This window comes from Macrobrachium rosenbergii, chromosome 11, assembly GCF_040412425.1.
Source record: "Macrobrachium rosenbergii isolate ZJJX-2024 chromosome 11, ASM4041242v1, whole genome shotgun sequence".
Classification (NCBI taxonomy): domain Eukaryota; kingdom Metazoa; phylum Arthropoda; class Malacostraca; order Decapoda; family Palaemonidae; genus Macrobrachium; species Macrobrachium rosenbergii.
The window spans coordinates 1561359-1583350 of record NC_089751.1 but is presented as its reverse complement, the minus strand read 5'-3'; the positions used below and the strand labels follow the sequence as shown (position 1 = coordinate 1583350).

Here is a 21992-nt window from a genome sequence, read left to right as displayed (position 1 = left end):
TGACAAATCCCACGGAGGAGCTCGAGTCGGCAAGACAGGATGTTTAATCTTAAAGGAACGTAATAAATCATGGATGATCTTATTACAGTAATTTTAGGGAAGATGGAAACTACACGTACTGCTAAGCGTTGAGCGGTAGCCAGCAATAGCTGAATACGAAAGAACCTTGATTTTCTGAAGGAATAAAAGAAAATCAGCTATTTTTGGCTATGGAAGGTCTAGAGATGGAATGACCTTCCTTACGACACCAACTTCTATACATTGTCCAGCTGACCTGGTAAAGCTTATGGGTTGACTTTCTCAAGCTGAAAAAAAGATGTCTAGACACAGCTTTAGAGAGTACGGTCTGTCTAGCTGCTCGCTCGGCAGCCGCCTTGCAACTAGGTTCAGCATGCGAGGGTTTGGATGATAATGGTGAAAATGCAGTTGTCTGAGAAGATCTTCCGCATGGGAAGGAACATCAGAAATTCTGTAAGGAGCTTTAGGAGTTCTGGAAACCAAGGGCGTAGGGCCAGCAAGGAGTTACTAGAGTCACAGACATCTTGACACTGTCCTGCAATTTCCTGATTACCTGATGAATGAGACCAAATGGCAGAAAGCATACATCTGCATGTGATTCCAAGTTTGTAACATCACAATGGTGCCTGTCGACATGGGGTCCACCACTGGTGAGAAATAAACCGGAAGACAATGGTTTAATCTCGTCGTGAAAAAGTCCATAGATGCTGGCCACTTCTGGAGAACCTGACATACTACTTCCTGAACCAAACTCCACTCTCCCCCCAATACCTGACAAGAGCGACTTAACGAGTCGGCCAGTACGTTGAAACTTCCTGATACAAGTTGGGGAAGAAGAGACACTTTCCATTCTTCACACCTTCTAAGGACTCTGTGTTATAGTATTGAGTTCTGTTGATCCTGTTCCCCCGAGTTCTTTAGATACGACACAGCAGTTACGCTGTCGCAAAACAGAGTCACTACTCTGTTGCTCACAAGGACTGAAAAACACCAGAGGGCTTCATTTACAGCCCTGAGTTCCTGAAGATTTATTGACTCCTCTCGTTCCCGATCCCTCCTGAAGCCCGAAGCCAGGGTTTCCTCCACGGTTGCTCCCAACCTTGATCTGTGACGCTACTGCTGACGACGATGACATGAAATTGACCATGGAGGAGACATCCTGCTCTCTAAAAAGACTTGCAGAGCGCAAAAGGCGCCATCAACAGAACCCTCTTATGTATGTCTGGATAGTGAGGTGGAAGATGATTTACAGTAAAAAGAAGTCCCTCCTCTTCTTACCAAAGAACATTGTACAGCCAGCTGAAATGTTAGCCTGGTAAGCCAACCCCATCGAAACTGAAGTGATGAGGATGTCAAACAGTACAGGATCGGAGGGAGTATATCCAACTTGTATGAGAAACCCCATCAACCCAGACAACATCCACGTAGAGTGGGACAAGGCAGCGAAAGGTGTCCTCCAAAATACAAGCCTCAAAAGATGTAACTGCTACCAAACGATTCGATGAAGGAAACCGAGAGAGAAGAGCCTCAACAGATTTGTTGAGAGGAACTCTGACACCGGCAGAAGGGTTAAAGGCTACCCTATAGAACCCCTTCCGATTAGGAAGCAAGGTTGAATCCTGTCTACCCGATCTGATAAGAGAAGCTAACCTAGAGTCCGCCTCCCTCAAAGCCTGCTTAACTTGGCCAAACCAGACCAATCTACTTGATGTTTGGGAGACTACTGGTTTAGTTGCATACAACTATTCAAACATTGCTTAATTTGGTTGTGTAGGTTCCTCAGCAGCCAGGAGTATGGATATAGCTATAGTATAGTAATATCCTTGTCATGTAAATACTGTATATCACAATAGTACATATCATCAATAACACAGACTTATGACCCTCCAAAATCTTTTCAAAATTTCAACATATCCCATTCCCTCTCCTTCTTCTCCTCTCCCTGGAAATTAACTGTAAGCAGCAGTAGCAAATTGCATTGCACTTATTCAAATCATGCCATGCTCATACATAATATTATAACATTAAGTTGGATCAAAATATCATGAACAAACATGTCTAATTTTGCTTTTGACCACCAAAGAGTTAAAGTTTAGCTACAAAGGGAATTTCAACTGGGGGGCCAAGTATCTGAAAGGGGGCCTGGCCACACTTGTAGCAATGCCACTTCACTGCATGCCCTGAGAAAGTTTAAGTCCTATGGAGGGCTTATATTGGACATTTGTAGTATTTGAAGTTTTAGTGCACTCCCAGAATATAGAATGCACCCCTAAAAAATGAAGCCCCAGTGTAAACAGTCTCGCAAGGTGCAAATAGCCTAGTTGCCGACTTAGCCTACTACTTGGCTAAATTCTGACACCACTTCTTTATCATTTTGTTATTCATATATTTTCACTATCATTTTATAACTTCATACTATAATTTTCTATGAAATAGTATACTTTAACACATTTAGCCTACATTCCCGAGTTAGACTAACCGTAAGTCAACTAAACTTTTCCTAGAATCAGCAGAATATTATCAGTGACTTTCATCTCCTAACTCTTAAATTTACTATCTTCATAATTAGCGCTAGTAGTTTCTTTGTCATTTGTTTTGATTGTAGAGGGTAATGAAATGAAGAAAATAAAGAATGAATTTTGCCGATCACTCAGAGCTTTTGACACTTCTCTGTCAAAAAAAACAAAGCACACCACCATCTGTTGAGGAAAATGAACACTAAACATTTGCTAATGGGAGGGGAAGGATAAAAACATTTTCTAGCATAGATAAAGATTCGTGCATTGCCAAATGTCTTGTTTTCATTAAAAGTTTTGACTTGGTAGAGCCTTCTCAAGTGGAATCTTTAAAAAAAGTTCATATCGAAAACATTTTCACACATTTTAATTACTAACAATTATTTTCATAAAAACAAAAGAGACATGGCGTAATTTTTGCTGTCGGGAAGTTGTAAACAATATGTGGTGCTGCCCTTGTGGCCGCTCAGTGAACTAATGGTGGCTGATTCAAAATCTAGTCGAACCACGGGAGTTCTCAGACCACAGAATACCAGTTTTAAGAGGTTCAGCTGTATTAATCTTTCAGATGACTGAAAAATTAATTATAAATTAAACTTAAAAATAAAAGCTTTGAATTTGCTTTTCCTATATGAAAGATCTTACCTCTAAATTCCATTTTTGAGCATCAGTTAGCTCTTAACATTCCCAAACTTCTCATTAAAACTCACAAACATTGTGATGCAGCATGTGACTTTTTCTAGTTCTTTCTGTATGACTTTGACTTGTATGTAATTTTCTAATGTGGAGGTCTGTGTACTTTAACATCAGTACATTTATTGCCAGCCTCATGGACCTGAATCACTTTGCCGTGTGAAATCTGGCTAAAAGGTATCCTTCCTGTACTGTACTGTGTATGTATTTATTTATTTATATATTCATTTATTTATTCATTTTTGCTTTTTATGCTCTTCAGCAATTTCTACAGACTGTGTTCTTCTTAAAGCACTTAACATTTAACAGTGAATGGTTTTACGGCTGATGAAGAGTTAGAGGAATTTATTTCTGGTGACAGAAATTGGTTTCTTGCTATAATGTGGTTCGGATTTCACAAGTTTAGGTCATTGTTGCTAAGTTACCAATTGGTTCTTAGCCATGTAAAATAAGTCTAATCCTATACATAAAGCTGTTAATCAGTGGTCCGTAAAACTAAGGTTACTTAACTTGTCATTCCGAGTTTGAATTGCTTTTCAAATATATACATAAAATAATCAGTTCCAGGTTACACGGATGTTTTGAGGATGGTTAATGGAACAGTAAAAGTACATACAGCTGCAATATAAAGTCAAGTTGTTCCTATTCAAATTACAAATCGTTCGTCTCTACATAAGGAATATGCTTCAGTGCAGATGGAAACGGTTGTTTAACTTTTAAGCAAGAAGGTTAGGTAGTTAACTGCTGTCCGACTGGTGGGAGTCCTGCCCACCCAGATGGTAAGCATTCACTTTGCTTTTGGCCACCAAGCGATGAAGTGCTGTGCTACTGCTCTCTGCCCTGCTTGCTGTTTCACTTTGTTTTTCATATGTGTTCCAGGTGGGATCATTCTGTTTTTCTGATACATCTGCCTGTGCTTACAGTATGTGTTTGTGATATTTAAGTCAATATGCAAAACCACGAATCATCTAAGCCCAAGCTGAAGGGCGCTGTCCAGCGTGTCTGCCCTGGCAACTCCTCAAGACCCTGTAACCGTTACCACTCCCCACTTGATGTAGACCCTCATGTCCTCTGTGCTAGTTGCAGAGGGCATGACTGTGGCCAGGATTCAATGTGTGACGAGTTTCGTTCCCGGTCTCCTGTGCAATCGGTGAAGGTTTTGCAGAGGAGGAAGTTCAAGAAGAAGGCTTCCAAGGCTTCTTCCAGGGGTAACACACCCCCCATGACACCGGTGGTTGCCAATCCTTCTTGTTCCTGCCTTTCCCCTGCGAAGCTCCCACGCCTTACTGTTACTCCTACTGGAGCGATCTCCCCTACATTGTCTTCACTTACTTTGTCAGGTGGAATTCAGCATTGTGGGGCAGGTGATCAGGACCTCTGCTTGGTAGTCTCTGTTCACTCAGAAGGGAAGGAATCCCCTTCGGTGCAATCAGAGACTGCAGCCCCTAACCTGACTTTTCCTTCCTCAGGAGAGACTGGGGAACTCCAGGAGACTTGGGTCTCTCTGGGCCTCTTGGGTGTTTCCTCAATGTGGTACTTACTGAATCACGTGAGGACTTCCCGTCCTCCTGTGATGCCCCCAGTGACTCCTGTGACTGTAACAGTCATGACAACCACTGTTATGATGACTGCAATGGCAAAGACATCTACAAGTATCACAACTCATGCTCCACATCTCAAGATTCCAACTGTTATTGACCATACATCTCCGCATGCTTCTGCTATGATCTACCCTGCAGTAGCCCACCCTTCTGCTAAGCCTGCTGCTCCCTCTTACATCAGGGATCAGCTCCTTCATGCTCTCTTGAAGAAGATGTCACAGAAGAAGTCGAAGAAGGGGGGTCGCAAGGCGTCGTCTTCTTTGTCGTCTGCTGCTGCCTCCTCACCTTCTACTTCCAAAGCTCACTGGCGGAGGAAGAAGAAAGTTGCTCCCCGCCCCCAACAAAGAAGTCCTGTCTTGGAGCTTTAGATCTAAGGGGCTGCCTTCCTCCACAGGGGAGACAGAGGGATGTCTCGTCTGCTCTCAACAATCTTAGGACTCAGGCCATTTCACAGGTCTTACCGAGATCCTGTGACTCAGGAGCGTCAAGTAACCTGGTCTCCAAGGGGACCCAACCCCCCGATACCAGTCCTGGGAAGTTACCTTCCAGGACTGGGGCAGTGCTTACCTCTACTTGGGTCTGTCCGGACACTCTGGTAGAGGAAGCAATCCTGGAAGGTAACTTCCTGGGACTAGTATCGGGTGTGCAGGAAGACTGTGGGAGACCTTCTCATAGCTTTGCCAGGTGCGTGGACCCTTGAGTATCTACATCTGTATGGGACCCTGGCCAAGTGCTTGTGTGAGTACTGGCAGGGGGTGAAGAAGCACCTGCATGCTTGTTCACCTTCTCTTTTACAGTGCCTGATTGGCCCGTGGAGCTGACTCCACAGTACTGGCACAGGTGACTCGAGGTTTCAGTGACACAAGTACAGGCAGTCCCCGTTTACCGGTGGCATCAGTTAACAGCAATGGGTAGCAATGTTGTGATTTTTGGCTGATCTCCAGTTAACAGCGCTGTTCAGTGGGGATTTTAATCTCCAGTTAACAGTTTTGGAGCTGATCTCCAGTTAACTGGGGCGGCACTGTTCAGTCATTTAGGGCGATTTTTTCAGTCAGCGGTGTTAGCCGAACTCCCTGTGGGGTTCCGTCCTAGCAGCGCCAGTTAACTCTCTAAAATCGCTGCTAAATGAAAATCAGTGATAATAGCGCCAAAAATCCCGCTTAACGGCACCATAAACCTGATATCAGAAATCCCACTTAATGGCACTGTTAACTGAAGGTCGGCACCGAAAACCCCACTTAACGACTCTGTTAACTGGAGATTGGCGCCGAAAAACCGGTTAACCCCTTCGCCACCGGGGCGTACACATGTACATCTTTACGGTACAGTAATAAAGACCACGACACGCCTATCGTCTTTCATCCCTCCTCGAAAAGCAGAGCTGTTTTCTTCAGCTTGGATGGGTTTCATTTGTGAGAGAGAGGTGCGATTCATTCTAGTCAGTGTCCGATGGTGCCTGCGTCATATTCATATGGGGGAAGAAATCCAGCAGCACACAGTGCGCCTCAAGCTGGTTGAAACATTGTCACGATCTTGTGAGTAAACCATTTGGATTCGAAGGCTAAACTTTTTCTCCTTTTGATTGCAGTTATTTTACACGTTTTTTTATTTTTCAAATCATGATGTCGGATGATAGTATGTCAGATCCTGGGAAAATCTGTCAGATGATTATAGTGATAGTTGTTTATAGTTGCTTAGAGGATGACAGCAAAATTTTAGAAGACATTGAACCCATTGTCGATGAAGGTTGGCAGTTCATAACAGATCCATTTTGTAACCCACCCCCCCGATTTCACGGAGGGTGAACACCCGACTTCACCTGCCCACGAGATGCATTGTTTCTTTTTTGTGATGATGATATTGAATGGATAACTCGGGCAGAAGGTCAACAGGAAAGTGTACTATGTTTTTGAAAACTTCTTTCATTTTTTTTACAGTAACGTAATTTTTATTATCATTATTTTTTCTGCTACAAGTTGTAGTAGTAGTGGTATTACTGTTGAATTTTTTATTATTATTGTTATTATTATGATTATGATTATTATTATTATTATTATTACCAATGTCATAAACATTCATTGATGTATACTAACTGTTTCCGTAAGAAAACTAGTACATACTGCTATTACTACTAGTACTATTTTACTAATACTTTACTACTTTTTCTGCTACTTTATTTCTACTACTTTACTACTATTTCTATTTCTGCAATTATTTTCCACTAAATATCTTTTTCTTTTTTTGATATATATATATATATATATATATATATCACTCTATATATATGGGACAGCATAATTATGTATATAGCCAATGTGGTGAAAAATATTCATTGGTATGTACACAATGTTTTCACATGAATGAAAAATATGAATAACAGAAAGTTTAGTGGGAGCAAATGATGACTGGGTCGCGGTCTCATGCGGTATGCAAGCGTTATCGGCAGTGCAACAGGCCAGTGGCGAAGGGGCAGCCATCACAAGTGACATAACACCAAAGGTTGGTTCACTCTCCCTGGGACAGCACCCCACCCATGGGGTTTTAGACCTGTGCAGCCATCACCACTGCAGGTTGGTGATCACCCATGGTTTTCCTCTCCTACCGGGGCTCGGCCTCCGACAAGAAAGGAAAGAGTGCTTGATCCCTCTCACCTGTCCCCTCAACCTCCTGGGGTTATACCAGGAGGCATGAGTCGGGTAGAAGGGTTGAAGATTGGGGTGCCACATCCCAACGTAGCCCTACCACGAAGACTTACGTTCCAGGTTTGGTCCTCAGATCAACTCGGGAATATGCCCAAGTGGTTGAGAAGGGATCTTGGGGTTCTGCCGAGGTTCTCCCTCCTGCAGGGAGAGTAGATCGGGAGGACCATGCCCTGGACTTGGACACCCCCGAGATACAGAGGTCGTTTGCAAAGATCATTGCACTGATCCATCAACACAACAATCTTGGGGAAAGGTCCATGGCTGTCTCTGGGGACTGAAGAAGGAACCCATGGCTTTGGTGGGCTTGCCTTGGTCCATGCTTACCGAGGAGGTTTCAGAACAGGTAGATTCTCTGGTCTCTAGGCAGGAGAATTCACTTTGTGCTAACCACTTGGATAAACTATTTCCTCCTCCTGTGCCTTGACAGAAGCGATACTACATGCCCTTGGAGGGGTCTGCCGATAAAGCAGGTTGTCCAGGTCTCTTGCTGCAGCAGCTTGGGGTGGAGGGTATCACCCTCACACAACAAGAAGCAGAGAATCTGGAATTCACTGCCATGATAGCATTCCAGACAGTCTGGTTGGATCTGTGGTCTTTCACAGTGTCCAAGGTTGCAGCCTCCTCGGGTTCCATAACCACAGGGGAGGACTCCAGCTTTGGGAGACTGTGCCAGTCTGGAGGTAGAGCGATCACCAACCTAGCCCACCAAACGGCAAGCCTGTGGCTGAATTTGGTTGTGAAGAGGAGGGATGCTGTCCTAACTTGGGTATCTAAGTTTGTGGGCCCTGAGTCGGATTGACCCTAAGGAACCGACCACTGGGTTCTGCCTCTCTCTTTCCTAGAAAACAGATAGACTGTGATGAAGAATTGTCATGCAGAAGATAATGATCATCTTGTCCACCAGGCAGTGGTAAATACTTCCAGGCCTTCACGTGCCACTGCGGCCCTACCCTTGGGTCAGGCTAGCACTTCCTCGGCCCCCAAGAAATCCCAGGCTTCCAAGGGGTCCTCAGGAAACGCCCTTTTCTTCGGTGTCACCTTTACCTCTGCTTGAAGGGCAAGGTCTTTCGGTGGGCTGGGAACATACGTTCAGAACTAGACTGACTGGATTGTTGGTGAGGGGTGGACGAAACTCGAAGGGGAGTAGATAGCCCACCCGACAAACATTTACTACCCAGGTTTTGGCACACCGTATCACTGCCACGTTGCCCAATGGCTCGACAGGCAACACCAATGGCACCATGTGGAGGGGAATGCCGCCTGTAGCGCCCTCCTCTCTTCTTTCCCTTGCCCCTTTTCCAGACTGGAAGGAGAGTTGAAAGGGACGTGGCTGCGAGCCTTTCTTGACAGGAGTAGAAGATGGCTGGGCATTTCCTCAGGACCCTAAGGAACCGACCACTGGGTTCTGCCTCTTTCTTTCCTAGAAAACAGGTAGACTGTGGTGAAGAATTGTCATGTAGAAGATAACGATCGTCTTGTCTACCAGGCGGTGGTAAATACCTCCAGGCATTCACATGCCACTGCGGCCCTACCCTCGAGTCAGGCTAGCACTTCCTCGGCCCCTAAGAAATCCCAGGCTTCAAAGGGGCCCTGAGGAAATGCCCAACCTTCTTCTACCCTTGTCAAGACAGGCTCGCAGCCACGTCCCTTTCAACCCTCCTTCCATTCTGGAAAAGGGGCAAGGGAAAGAAGAAGAGAGGAGGGTTCTGCATATTGACTTAAATATAACAAACACATACTTAAACACAAGCAAATGTATCAGAAAAACAGAATGATCCCACAGGGAACACATATGAAAAGCAAAGTGAAACAGCATGCAGGGCAGAGAGCAGTAGCACAACACTTCATCGCTCGGTGGCCAAAAGTAAAGTGAATGCTTACCATCTGGGTGGGCAGGACTCCCACCAGTCGGATGGCAGTTAACTACCTAACCTTCTTGCTTAAAAGTTAAACAACCGTTTCCATCTGCGCTGAAGCATATTCCTTATGTAGAGACGAACGGTTTGTATTTTGAGTAGGAACAATTTGACTTTATATCGTAGCTGTATGTACTTTTACTGTTCCATCACAGTGTAACATGACGACGTAACCTCAAAACATCCGCTGTAACCCGGAACTGATTTTTTTATGTATATATTTGAAAAGCAATGCAAACTCAGAACAACAAAACCCAATTCTGACGTAACCCAAGACTGCCTGTAAAGCCATTCACTGTTAAGTGCTTTAAGAAGAGCACAGTCTGTAGAAATTGCTGAAGAGCATAAAAAGCAAAAAATAAATCAATAAATAAATATACAAATAAATAAATAAATAAATAAATAAGTAAATAAATACACAGTACAGTACAGGAAGGATACCTTTTAGCCAGATCTCACACGGCAAAGTGATTCAGGTCCATGAGACTGGCAATAAATGTACTGATGTTAAAGTACACAGACCTCCACATAAGAAAATTACATACAAGTCAAAGTCATACAGAAAGAACTAGAAAAAGTCACATGCTGTATCACAATGTTTGTGAGTTTTAATGAGAAGTTTGGGAATGTTAAGAGCTAACTGATGCTCAAAAATGGAATTTAGAGGTAAGATCTTTCATATAGGAAAAGCAAATTCAAAGCTTTTATTTTTAAGTTTAATTTATAATTAATTTTTCAGTCATCTGAAAGATTAATACAGCTGAACCTCTTAAAACTGGTATTCTGTGGTCTGAGAACTCCCGTGGTTCGACTAGATTTTGAATCAGCCACCGTTAGTTCGTTGAGCGGCCACGAGGGCGGCATCACATATTGTTTACAACTTCCCGACAGCAAAAATTATGCCATGTCTCTTTTGTTTTTATGAAAATAATTGTTAGTAATGAAAATGTGTGAAAATGTTTTCAATATGAACTTTTTTTAAAGATTCCACTTGAGAAGGCTCTACCAAGTCAAAACTTTTAATGAAAACAATGAGACATTTGGCAATGCATGAATCTTTATCTATGTTAGAAAATGTTTTTATTCTTCCCCGCCCATTAGCAAATGTTTAGTGTTCACGTTCCTCAACAGATGGTGGTGTGCTTTGCTTTTTGACAGAGAAGTGTCAAAAGCTCTGAGTGATCGGCAAAATTCATTCTTTATTTTCGTCATTTCATTACCCTCTACAATCAAAACAAATGACAAAGAAACTACTAGCGCTAATTATGAAGATAGTAAATTTAGGAGTTAGGAGATGAAAGTCACTGATAATATTCTGCTGATTCTAGGAAAAGTTTAGTTGACTTACGGTTAGTCTAACTCGAGAATGTAGGCTAAATGTGTTAAAGTATACTATTTCATAGAAAATTATACAGTATGAAGTTATAAAATGATAGTAAAAATATATGAATAACAAAATGATAAATAAGTGGTGTCAGAACTTAGCCAAGTAGTAGGCTAAGTCGGCAACTAGGCTATTTGCACCTTGCGAGACTATGTTTACACTGGGGCTTCATTTTTTAGGGGTGCATTCTATATTCTGGGAGTGCACTAAAACTTCAAACACTACAAATGTCCAATATCAGCCCTCCATAGGAGTTAAACTTTCTCAGGGCATGCAGTGAAGTGGAACTCCTTCAGCACTCATATTGAGCGACTCAAGAAGTGCAATTGAAGCAATAGGATAATTTAAATCAAATAATCACCTTGTCCAAAATATCCAACGGGAAATACATCAGTTAATTACAAACGGCCTTCAAATTCAAATTTGTTGGATCCCAGCCCATGTAGGCATTCAGGGTAATGAGAAAGCAGATAAAGCTGCTAAATTGGCTTGTACAATTCCCCCAACTACCATATCAGACTGGCTAGCATCAGTTAAACCCTTAATTTATAGGGATTGGCAAAATGATTGGACAAATATACCCCCTCAAAACAAACTAAAACAAATTAAGAACGAAGTTAAAAAGTGGCATTCTTCTACCCAAAAGCAAAGAATTAATGAGGTTATTTTAAAAAGACTCAGAATAGGAAACTCCAGACTCACACATGGTCATCTAATGTCAACTCCGCACACAAACCCAATAACTTGTGAAAGATGTAACATCCCAATAACAATCAAACATATCTTGATTGACTGTCCCAGATGGCATCATGAAAGAAATACTTATTTACAAAATAAATCAATAAAGGATATTCTAGCAGAAGGTAATAACTTTTCAATTAATAATATCATTCTCTTCTTAAACAAAATTAAATTGATAAGTAAAATATAATCTTCCCCTTTTTTCCCTCCTTTTTTTTTTCTTTCCCACTTGATTTTTTTTTAATTCCCCTTTTTTTTATTATTTATTTATTTATTTAACTACTTAATTTTTTATGTACTCTTTCCCCCCCTTTTTTTTCCCAGCCCGAGAAGAACCCTAAAAGAGTTCAGAGGTCTGGTTAAACAAATCATTTATAACTAACAAGTATGGCCAGCCCCCCTTTCAGATACTTGGCCTCCCCCCCCGCCGTTGAAATTCCCTTTGTAGCTAAACTTTAACCCTTTGGTGGTCAAAAGCAAAATTAGACATGTTTGTTCATGATATTTTGATCCAACTTAATATTATAATATTATGTATGAGCATGGCATGATTTAAATAACTGCAATGCAATTTGCTACTGCTGCTTACAGTTAATTTCCAGGGAGAGGAGATGAAGAAGAGGGAATGGGATATGTTGAAATTTTGAAAAGATTTTGGAGGGCCATAAAGTCTGTGTTATTGATGATATGCACTATTGCGATATACAGTATTTACATGAGAAAGATATTACTATACTATAGTTGAAAATTAAAACTTGATAATAGAAATTAGGCTAGTGTTGAATATAAAGTTGAGGAAATTTACATTACAGTATTTGATACATTTGAATATGGTAAGAGTTGAAAATTAACTGAAAATTGAAGTCTATCATTTCCAATAGAGGTTTACTAATACTATTATTTTTCTTCATTCACATGGATACATACATTCGAGAATAGTATATTTTACTAATTACAGAATTGGTACTGTACATTAGTTTTGTGTAATTTTCTTTGGCCCCCCAACAAATATCTTGGGCCCACCTATGCCCCCCACTGATGGAATGCCATCTACGCCAATGATGTAGTGCTGTACTTCCTTGTACCTTACATATTAAGTGTCAAATCAATGAGTATTGAATGTATTTTATTTCCTAATATTAAATGGTACTTTCTAAATTTTACTTACACTGTGAACCCTCAATATAAATATACCTAACCCTTTGAGTCAGTTTGCCCTGTACAGGATGCCACTTATGGCATGCCTTGTGCACGCTTAGCTTTCAATTGTTCTCCAACTCTGCCTTGCTCCAAATACTACCATTCATTTAAAACAAATTCTTTATGAAAAATTACTAGCCTAGAATGTGACTCCCTAGTCTAACTGGTCTTATTAAAATACCTTACAACGATGAAACAATAACAGAAATAATGTAGAAATTTATGCGACTCTTGGGTAATATGAGTAATCAAGAGAAGTTGTTAACTAATCTGAAGCTGAACTTGTCACTACACACACAAATGAAAACTTGCAAAATGTCAGTTTGTATATACTCAGGAACAATTCAAACTTTATCAGGGGACTTACCAACCACTAGGAGTCCAAATTCTGCTAAATTTGGAGATGACTCCACCAACTGCACAAGAAATGCCACCAAATACACAAAAACAAGCTACAATCACATATGGGCTTCAAATATTGTTATAATACTAACCACCTTTGGGTATACCACCTAGTAACTTTGGACATGCCATCACTTTCACTGCTGTACTGGCAAATCAGGATTTGCCTACTGTCTTACCACCAAAGACAAAAACTATAGTATATGCACAGGCTTCCAATTTTGTCAAAGAAATTTTAAAAAACATTGGACATTAGCCCGCTTTACAACATTTACTTGCCAGGTCCATTTTTCCATAAATTCCAAATTCCTGGGAATTTGCAAATACTGGCATGTAAACTTACTTGAATGTTCTAAGAATCCACTGACGATGCTCCCAAGCATGATAATTTTTAGCATCCTGGCTGAATATCATTTCTGTTAACCTCAGTTCTCTGCTAGCATCACCCATCCACTCCACAATTACACGACGATGGTGCCTGGAAGGATTGCAAGATTTGAGATGTATCATATCACAAAGATACAAGGTTTTACCTTCAATGTATAAATGAAAGTATGTATTAAAATATTCCTTAAACTTCAATACATTCCTCAATTATTAGATTAAATAATGTTTTTTCCCAGACACCATGTATCATATTACAATACACTACATCCATTGTGGTTAGTCATTTGATAATTATAATCTTTATTTATTTCAGCTCAGGGCCATATACATGGGATATTCAAAGCGGAGACAATACAAAACACAACCTAGATATACAGGATGATAAAAACGATAATTGGAAATCCACCCTGTTGCTGAAGTAGTAGCAAAAATAGTATAATTATAAAAATGGTAATGACAGCACTAATACTGAGAATAATAGTAAAAGTATTAAAAAAGATAACAGTTACAAACAGATTGCATACAAATGAATTCCCTTAGGTGGTTACAGAAGTCAAGTCTGGAGGGATAAATATGAAAAATGAAAAAGGAAAATCTAATAATAATAAACAAAGTAATACAATAAAAACAACAGCAACAAATAATAATAATAAAGATGATACTTTAATACATTGCAAAAATCAGAGAATAAGTATGCATACTGTAACTCAGGCCACCCCAGTGTGAAGGAAGAAAATACCATTTATGGAACAAACGCCTCATTAACCCATCTTTCCCACATTTCAGATCTTCTTGTCTCACTGCTTAGGATGCATCATATAAGCGAATTGCTGCTGTTTCCCAGTCGGGTGATCAGACTGGACATTGTTCGCCTAACAAAGATTTTTAAATTATCCAGGCGGTTTTCTATGAGCATCTGCGTGGCAGAGTGGTAGTGGGGTGTGTTGGTGAGGCATCTCAGAATGTCACTGTATACAACGGTGACACATCTCATGGCCTCTTGGGTATCGTTCATCCAAAGGGAACACCTACATATGCTGTAGCAGCACAAGCGGAAGAGCAACAGTTTCGTGTCCCAGTGACAAACGGCAAACCTCCTTCCAATCATGATGCCAGTTGCACATAGATTATGATACCTCTGTTCTATGTCTGCTGTATCTTTTAGATCATCCACGATGACACAGCCCTAATACAGAATTCATGCACAAATTCCAGATGATGATTTCTGGGGAACATTTGTGATCCTGCAGTATGCTCAAGCAATCTCAGGAGCAGTGACATGCACTGGGTCCTGGTTTCGTTATATAGGATATAAAATTCCTCTGCATATCTGTGGCAAGTGTCGATTAGTCGCTGGAGACCTTGCACTGATGGGGAAATCAGAACCATGTCGTTGGCATAATAGAGATTGTTTATTGCTGTTTCGTTGATAGAGCATCTGATTGGAAGTGAGTTCGTTTTGACATTCAGGGCATCTGTATATGTATTAAACAGATATGGAGAGAGAATACCACCTTGCCGGAGCCCGTTTAGAGAGCCAAGTTGTACGACAATATGTTACCCCATTTGTAGAGAACCAGTAATATAAAATGCCAAATAGATATAGAGGTGTGACTCTTTTGTGCAGCTTCAGGTAGTTTATTCTGTCAAGTGCTCTTCTCGCATCTACAAAACATAGGAATACAGGAGAGGTTGATGATAGGTATAGTTCAGCAATTCTTTCACTATGTAGATGCATGTGTCAGTTGAGTGGTTTGTTTTAAATCTGAACTGGTTGTCAGTAGTGTGCAGAAAGGGGAGAAAGTGAGAAGAACCAACTCAATATCTCTGATGCAATGTAGTAATTGCAATCTGGTGATAACTACCAAGGTCAGCTGCATCCTTTACCTTGTTTTTGATTAATGGTATCAGGTGAACTAAGAATAGAGAGTCTGGGAGAAAATGGTGAATTATGCACACAGTGAATAGGGCAGCTAGCAAAATGTAAATTATTGGGTGGCAGAATTTGAAAGCTTCTGCATAAGACCATTGCAGCTGGGGCGCTTTATCATTGGCTAAGTTGTTTATGGGATCAATGATGTTACCTGGCATAATACGATCAGTGAAATGAAACTGAATGTTATCCGTAAGGAGGTTATCTACTTCCCTTCGAGAGTCTTGACCATTTATACAATTCCAGATAGCACTGAAGTGATCGCCCCACATTCTTGCAATAGCCTCGTCGCCAACAGCTTCACCAGATCCTAATTTTCTAGACACTGCATCTGCTCTTACTTGCTTTTCATTTAGTCTGCGGTGCTTAAGAGCAAGTCTGAACTGCACTCTTGCCTGTCTCATTAGTAATGCAAAGTGTCCTTCCCTCAAACTACCATTTTGCCTCCACAGTAAAAAAATTTCTTGTGAGTGTGTATACAGATCTTTAACCAAGTCATTCCAGCCAGGTACGTTAAGAGTGTTGCCTTGACGAAATCTAAAGGTATCCTGCTGGAGGCAAGCATACCGGATATTATATTCTTTAAGATCTCTCTTGTAGTCATCCTAAAAGACCTGGTTTTCAGGTGGTTTTTAAAGTCCCAGTTCACAGCAAAGGTAGTTTGAGCAAACTTGTTGTGAGTGATGCATTAAGAGAAAAAGATATTAAGTGAAGGCAGTTTGAGTGAACTCATTCTGAGCGCAACCGTCATACAGTATAAAAATGCTTCAGTAAAAGTGATGTACAGTGCTTCAGGGAGGACAATGTCTGCAGCCGTTCAAGGATGCAGATGGCTGTAACCTTTTATGTTTCATTTTCTATACATGGCATGCTTCAGTTCCATTCCTTACAAATTCTTGCTGCAAGTTCATCAGATGCACTACTAACAACATCCTAATGTATCCACGGAGTGGGTCATAGGTTGTTCTGGCTGCATGGAGAACACTTTAACACATTCTTTATCTGATGAATGTCATGGCGAATATGAACCAAACCCCCTCCATGACTTCCTACTTGAGGATTATAAGCAGTTTGGTATGCAGTGTATTCCCTTGGACAAGGAGTATTAATATCCAACATAGTTTCCTGTAAACAAATAAAAACTGGAGAGAATTCTTGAATGAGCATCTTAAGCTCTTCATACTTAGCCCTCAGACCTTGGCAGTTCCATTGCAAGATGGAGGAGAAAATGCTGGTTACTTTCTAAAGGACTCTTTGAAAGAAGTCCTCAGTTCTGAATTTTTCATTTTACTGCTACTTCCTGATGATTTTTTACATGACAGTCGTGATAGTTTTGGTTTTACACTCTTTATAACATTATGTAGCTTATCTGATTGGTGTGGATTGTGTTGTACATCAACAATGGTTTTTGAGTGAATTATCTCATTAGGCAATTTTGATCCACCAACTTTGTTTATAGACAGTACTTCATACTTATTGCTAGGTATCTCAGCATGTCTTGTAAATGGAGGGTTAAAGGAAAGTGGTCTCCCTCTTTTCCTATTGGAAAGTGGGGAGGTGTGTTGTTATTTTCCCTCTGTTATGAGAGCATTAACATGCTCTTGAGTACCAAGTTCCTCTCCTAAATTGGGCAGAGAGAGCATCAGAGATGACAGCCTAGGGTTGCTCATCTTAAGAGAAGAAGGTGCGGAGGGACGGGGAGTAATATCCAAAATTGGAGGTACTGATTTCTGAATTGGAAACTAAGCATTTATTTCTGAACTAATTTTTGGTATTCATTGGCCCACCTGGCATTTTTGGTTTATCTTGCTTGCTGATATTTGATTTCAAGGCCTTAGCATAATTCTTTTCCTTACTTAGAAGCCTTCTAGCATAACCCACACTTATATGCTCTGCATCTGATTTTAGTAGAGCATCTGTTTCCATTTGAAAACGTTGGCATTTTCTATCACTGGACATATGGCCCAAATTACAATTAATACACTGAGTGTCTAATGTGCATTTGCCATGTGCTGGTGCAGAACAGTTGTCACAAAACTTGTCATTTTCACAGACTTGAGAAGGGGGACCATATCTGAAACAGTTGAAGCACTGTAATGGTTTTTGTTTGTACGGGCATACCGACACCCTTTCAATTTCTATGCACAAATGAGAGGGAACATTATGATCCTCAAAAGTAATAATTATAATTGTAGTTTTTGGAATTTTATTTACCTGCTAAACCTGTTTTGGACACATATCTGATATCTCCTCCTCTTTAGTCATATAAATCCCTATTGAAGATTACCAAACTTCCATTACTAAAATTAATATGGGGTTTGATATCTATTAACATTTCATTGTCATCTACTTTTAAATTGAAATCATAAGTCATTGTTTTGGATTTTGCATGAATAAGAACAGATTTCTTTCCAAATCTAGAAATGTCACCATTTCCTATAGTGCCTACTTTCTTTGTAAAAATTTACTGAATTTAAAATAATTATAATTCTCCTCTTTTGCAGTTTCTATAAGCCATTGGGGGAGTTTAGGTACTCTCTGCAGATTGTTTTCAAGTCAGAGACTCATTTTCATTCCAGTCAGCTGGGCAATAAGTGACTCATTTTCATTCCAGTCAGCTGGGTGATACGCATCTGAATTTCTAGGGAATTTGTCACAAAGTTCTCCCTTTATATTACAATTATGAAGAATACTTTCAATGTTACATGTGGCACTAAAGGCATCTTCGTGTTTCTCAAAAGAGATCCAGGCTTCCCATTTCTCATCAGCTTCACTGAAGTTCGTACGTATCTCTAGAATTTTTCCATATTGTTTAAATGATACAAAAATAGACTCGTAATGGCATTCAAGGGGTATTTCGTATGCATGCAGATTTGTCCATTTTCTATGGTGACTTTCATCACTCTTAGAATCTTTCTTTTGTGGAGTTCCCTGTGGAGAGGCTGCATCAACCTTAGTTCCTTCTTTCTGATGTGGAATCTGTAAGTCAGTACCAATATCCTTTTCCATGCCAGAAGTTGTTGCCAGTGCCAGTAAATCATCGGATCCAGGGGTGGGAAAACTAGTTGCTAAATCCATAAAGTTAAGTGAGCCAGTCCACAAGAAGTCGAAAAAGTGCACAACCGACACCCAAGAGCACCCACACATACCCCAACAGCACATCAGAAAGGGAAAACTAGGCAGCTTCTACTACCTAGCCTCCCCATTCCAACACACCGCCAAAACCCGCGAAGAGACCCCAAGATGCCAAGCATGCACACACCAGACCACCACACACAAACCAGCTCACCCACCCACCCAAAAATTGCTTGGTTAAATCGAGAAAGTATAGTGGATCAGTCAGGTATTTGCATTTTCCACCAATGGCACAAGTGAATGTTGACTCCCAACAGTCCACCCCATACCCTACCCTTTCGGGATAGCACCAATACACTTGCAGTGGCCCAGGCATAAGCAAATCTGCCTGTTGGGAGTTCTGCCCCTCTAATGGTGACCAACTCCCCACTCCAAACATGCTGGCAGGCTTCTGGACAAAAGCCAGGAGTCCCATCTCTCCAAAAAAAAAACCAGCCCTCCCTGGATTCCGACAGGCTGATTCCTGGAGATGGTTCCGCCCTCAAGATAGCAATGGGAAAATCCCATCACTATCTCTTGGGTCCAAACCACCACCACCACTCCCACAATTAGCTTTGACTGCGAACCCCTTCCAAAACACGATCCCTTCTCAGACTCACCTAAGCAGTAAAATATTGCAAAAGTGGATATGTTTATGCTATTTAAACCAAAAACTACGTAGGATGGTTTGTCAGGACCCAGGCCCGAAGGCCAGGGTCCCTTAGCCCTTCACCTCGTCAAGGCGTCCTACTCAAGGGGTCAATATCACATGTAACTGTAAATACTTAGTATGCTAATAACCAACAACCATCACGCTTTAAACTTAAAACTTTTGCAAAAGGCAATTTCTACCCTTTTCTCCATTACTGTAAAAAATATACTGAGTAAAAACACACTGAAAAACTGCAACCCCTTCTTTTTCTCTCTCATAAATGACACAGTTAATTAGCCAGTAGCCTATCTATGTTCACCCACTGTCTACCATGGTTTTATGACGATTAATGTATTTTCATACAGCAATTTCCTTATCAGTTCTTACCATATTGTATTACCACACAAGAGATAAAAAGGTGTATGCGTGAACCATACGCCTAGGATAGCCCAGGTGTTACACTCAGTTTCCTTTTGCAAAAGTCAAATAGGCTATTACAGCAGTATTTAAGATAAAGGTAATGGTAATGAAACTTTTATTTTATTTACAGAATCCCTATACAGTAAACCCCTGTATTCGCAGTCTCACGATTCATGGACTCACCTACTTGTGGATTTCTCTTTGGAACATATATACACATTATTTGTAGAAAATTCACCTATTTGCATATTTTTCACTGAGAAATATTCACTAATTACTGTATTTTCATATCATTTTCATGACTAAACTATTAAAATACTCAGGTATAAGCATTTTTAGAGGGTTTTTCTTGTGTTCAAACTATCAAAATAGGCAGTTCTAAGTGTTTTTAGAGGGGTTTTAAGTATACGCGGATTTTAGCTATTCGCAGGGGGGTGGGGTACGCATCCCCTGCAAATACGGGGGTTTACTGTAATATAAATATACTGATATATATATATATATATATATATATATATATATATATATATATATATATATATATATATATATATATATATACAGTCATACCCGAACTTATGCAAGGTTAGGTTCCAGAGCCCCTTGCACAAGGTGAATTTTCGCGTAAGTTTGGCATGGCCTCTAAAAATGCTAATACTGTAAATGCTTATTTCAAAAGTTTAAACACTAAAGATGACCCAAATCATGCTCCCAAATTATTAAGTTAACTTTTAATAAAACTAAAGTTACTGTAATTTCATTTAAAAGTTAGCTTAATACATTACCATCAAAAAAAGAAATAAATGGTCTATTTGAGTTGGAAGAGAATTGCTGTCTCTCTCCCCTTCCAACCGATCTATTTTTAGAAGTCTTCTCAACCTCTTTTTAATAACTTCTTTATTCTACGTCATTTTCTCTTTGTTCTGAAATGCTTTTTCATGAACAAAGTGTTTTTTATTTTGACGACTACAACTCTTAGTTATTACGTCTCTATGTTTTATTCTACGTCTCTTTCTCTTTGTTCTGAAATGCTTTTTCATGAACAAAGTGTTTTTATTTTGACGACTACAACTTTAGTTCGTCTGATGTTTTATTCTACGTCTCTTTCTCTTTGTTCTGAAATGCTTTTTCATGAACAAACAGTGTTTTTTATTTGGACTAATACAACTCTTAGTTATTATGTCTCTATGTTTTAGAAAGTATTTGCCACACTAGCGCATTTACACTTCTTAGACCAGTGATCTTCAAACTGTGGGTTTTCAGGTGGGCCACGTACATTTAACTAGATTATAATAAAAATAAATTAACTATATAAAAAATAAGAGAATAAAATAAAAACAAAAGAAATAAAAATCTGAAACTTCAGTGTAAAGACAAAACTGTAATTCATTTTGCTGACTCATTGCGTGCTTTCACTGCTAAGATCCAGAACTGGGTTAGGAAAATTAATGCCGTAATTTTTGCAATGTTTGAGAATTTTTGTGAAGTTGTTGAAGGTGAAAAAGAACTAGATCCTTGTCTCCAAAATGAAATAATCAACCACCTTCAAAATTTGGGTCAAGAATTTTCCAGATACTTCCCTGATCTTGAGTCCATAGATCTGTCATTTATAGCAGATCCATTTAATATTGAGCCAGATTCTGTGCCAGACCCTGACCAAGATGAATACTTGGAAATGAAATTTGATTCTGGTATAAAGTGTTTGCAAAAGAGCTCTCTGTACAGGAATTCTGGGCTCAAGTAAGTGCATCATACCCTAGAATTGGTAAGCATGCGCTAAAAACACTTCTACATTTCTCCTCCACTCACTTATGTGAATCAGGCTTTTCTCCCTTACTTCAAATCAAAACAAAAGCAAGAAACCGCTTAGAGGTGGAGGATGACATGCGATGTGCCTTGTCCAAAATTCTCCCCCGATTTGATAAGCTGAAACAAGTACATCCATCTCATTAGCTGCCTTACCTGAGTCAGTGGTTACCATGAACAGCAGAGAAGTTGCGTTTTATGTTTATCTTTTGGCCATGTTTCAAGAGTAAGGTCAGTATATGAATTTTATTTGCAATAATCAAAGTTCAGTTATTGATTTCTGGATTATTAAATTTAACTTTCATGAAAATTCCTTAGATACATTTACCATATAATGCATTTATGAAAATTCTGTTTGAACATGTTAAGAAAATGTAATAAAGTTCCTCAAGTACCTGGTAATGTTTTATTATGAACATAATTTATATGCTAAATCTGAAGGGCAGTAGGCCATGAATATTTGGAAATGCCTGAAGTGGGCCATGGTCTTAAAAGTTTGAAGACCAC

General features: G+C 40.0%; 1 protein-coding gene across 2 annotated transcripts in view; it reads right to left on the bottom strand.

The window, feature by feature from the left end:
* The window catches only part of Fnta (farnesyl transferase alpha), a 185806-nt gene that overhangs the window by 68663 nt on the left and 95151 nt on the right, over positions 1–21992 (bottom strand). For both annotated transcript variants that reach the window (XM_067111045.1, XM_067111044.1), the window contains exon 4: positions 13517–13651. In XM_067111045.1, coding sequence (XP_066967146.1) covers positions 13517–13651 — 135 coding nt within the window. The remainder of the gene's footprint in view (positions 1–13516; positions 13652–21992) is intronic.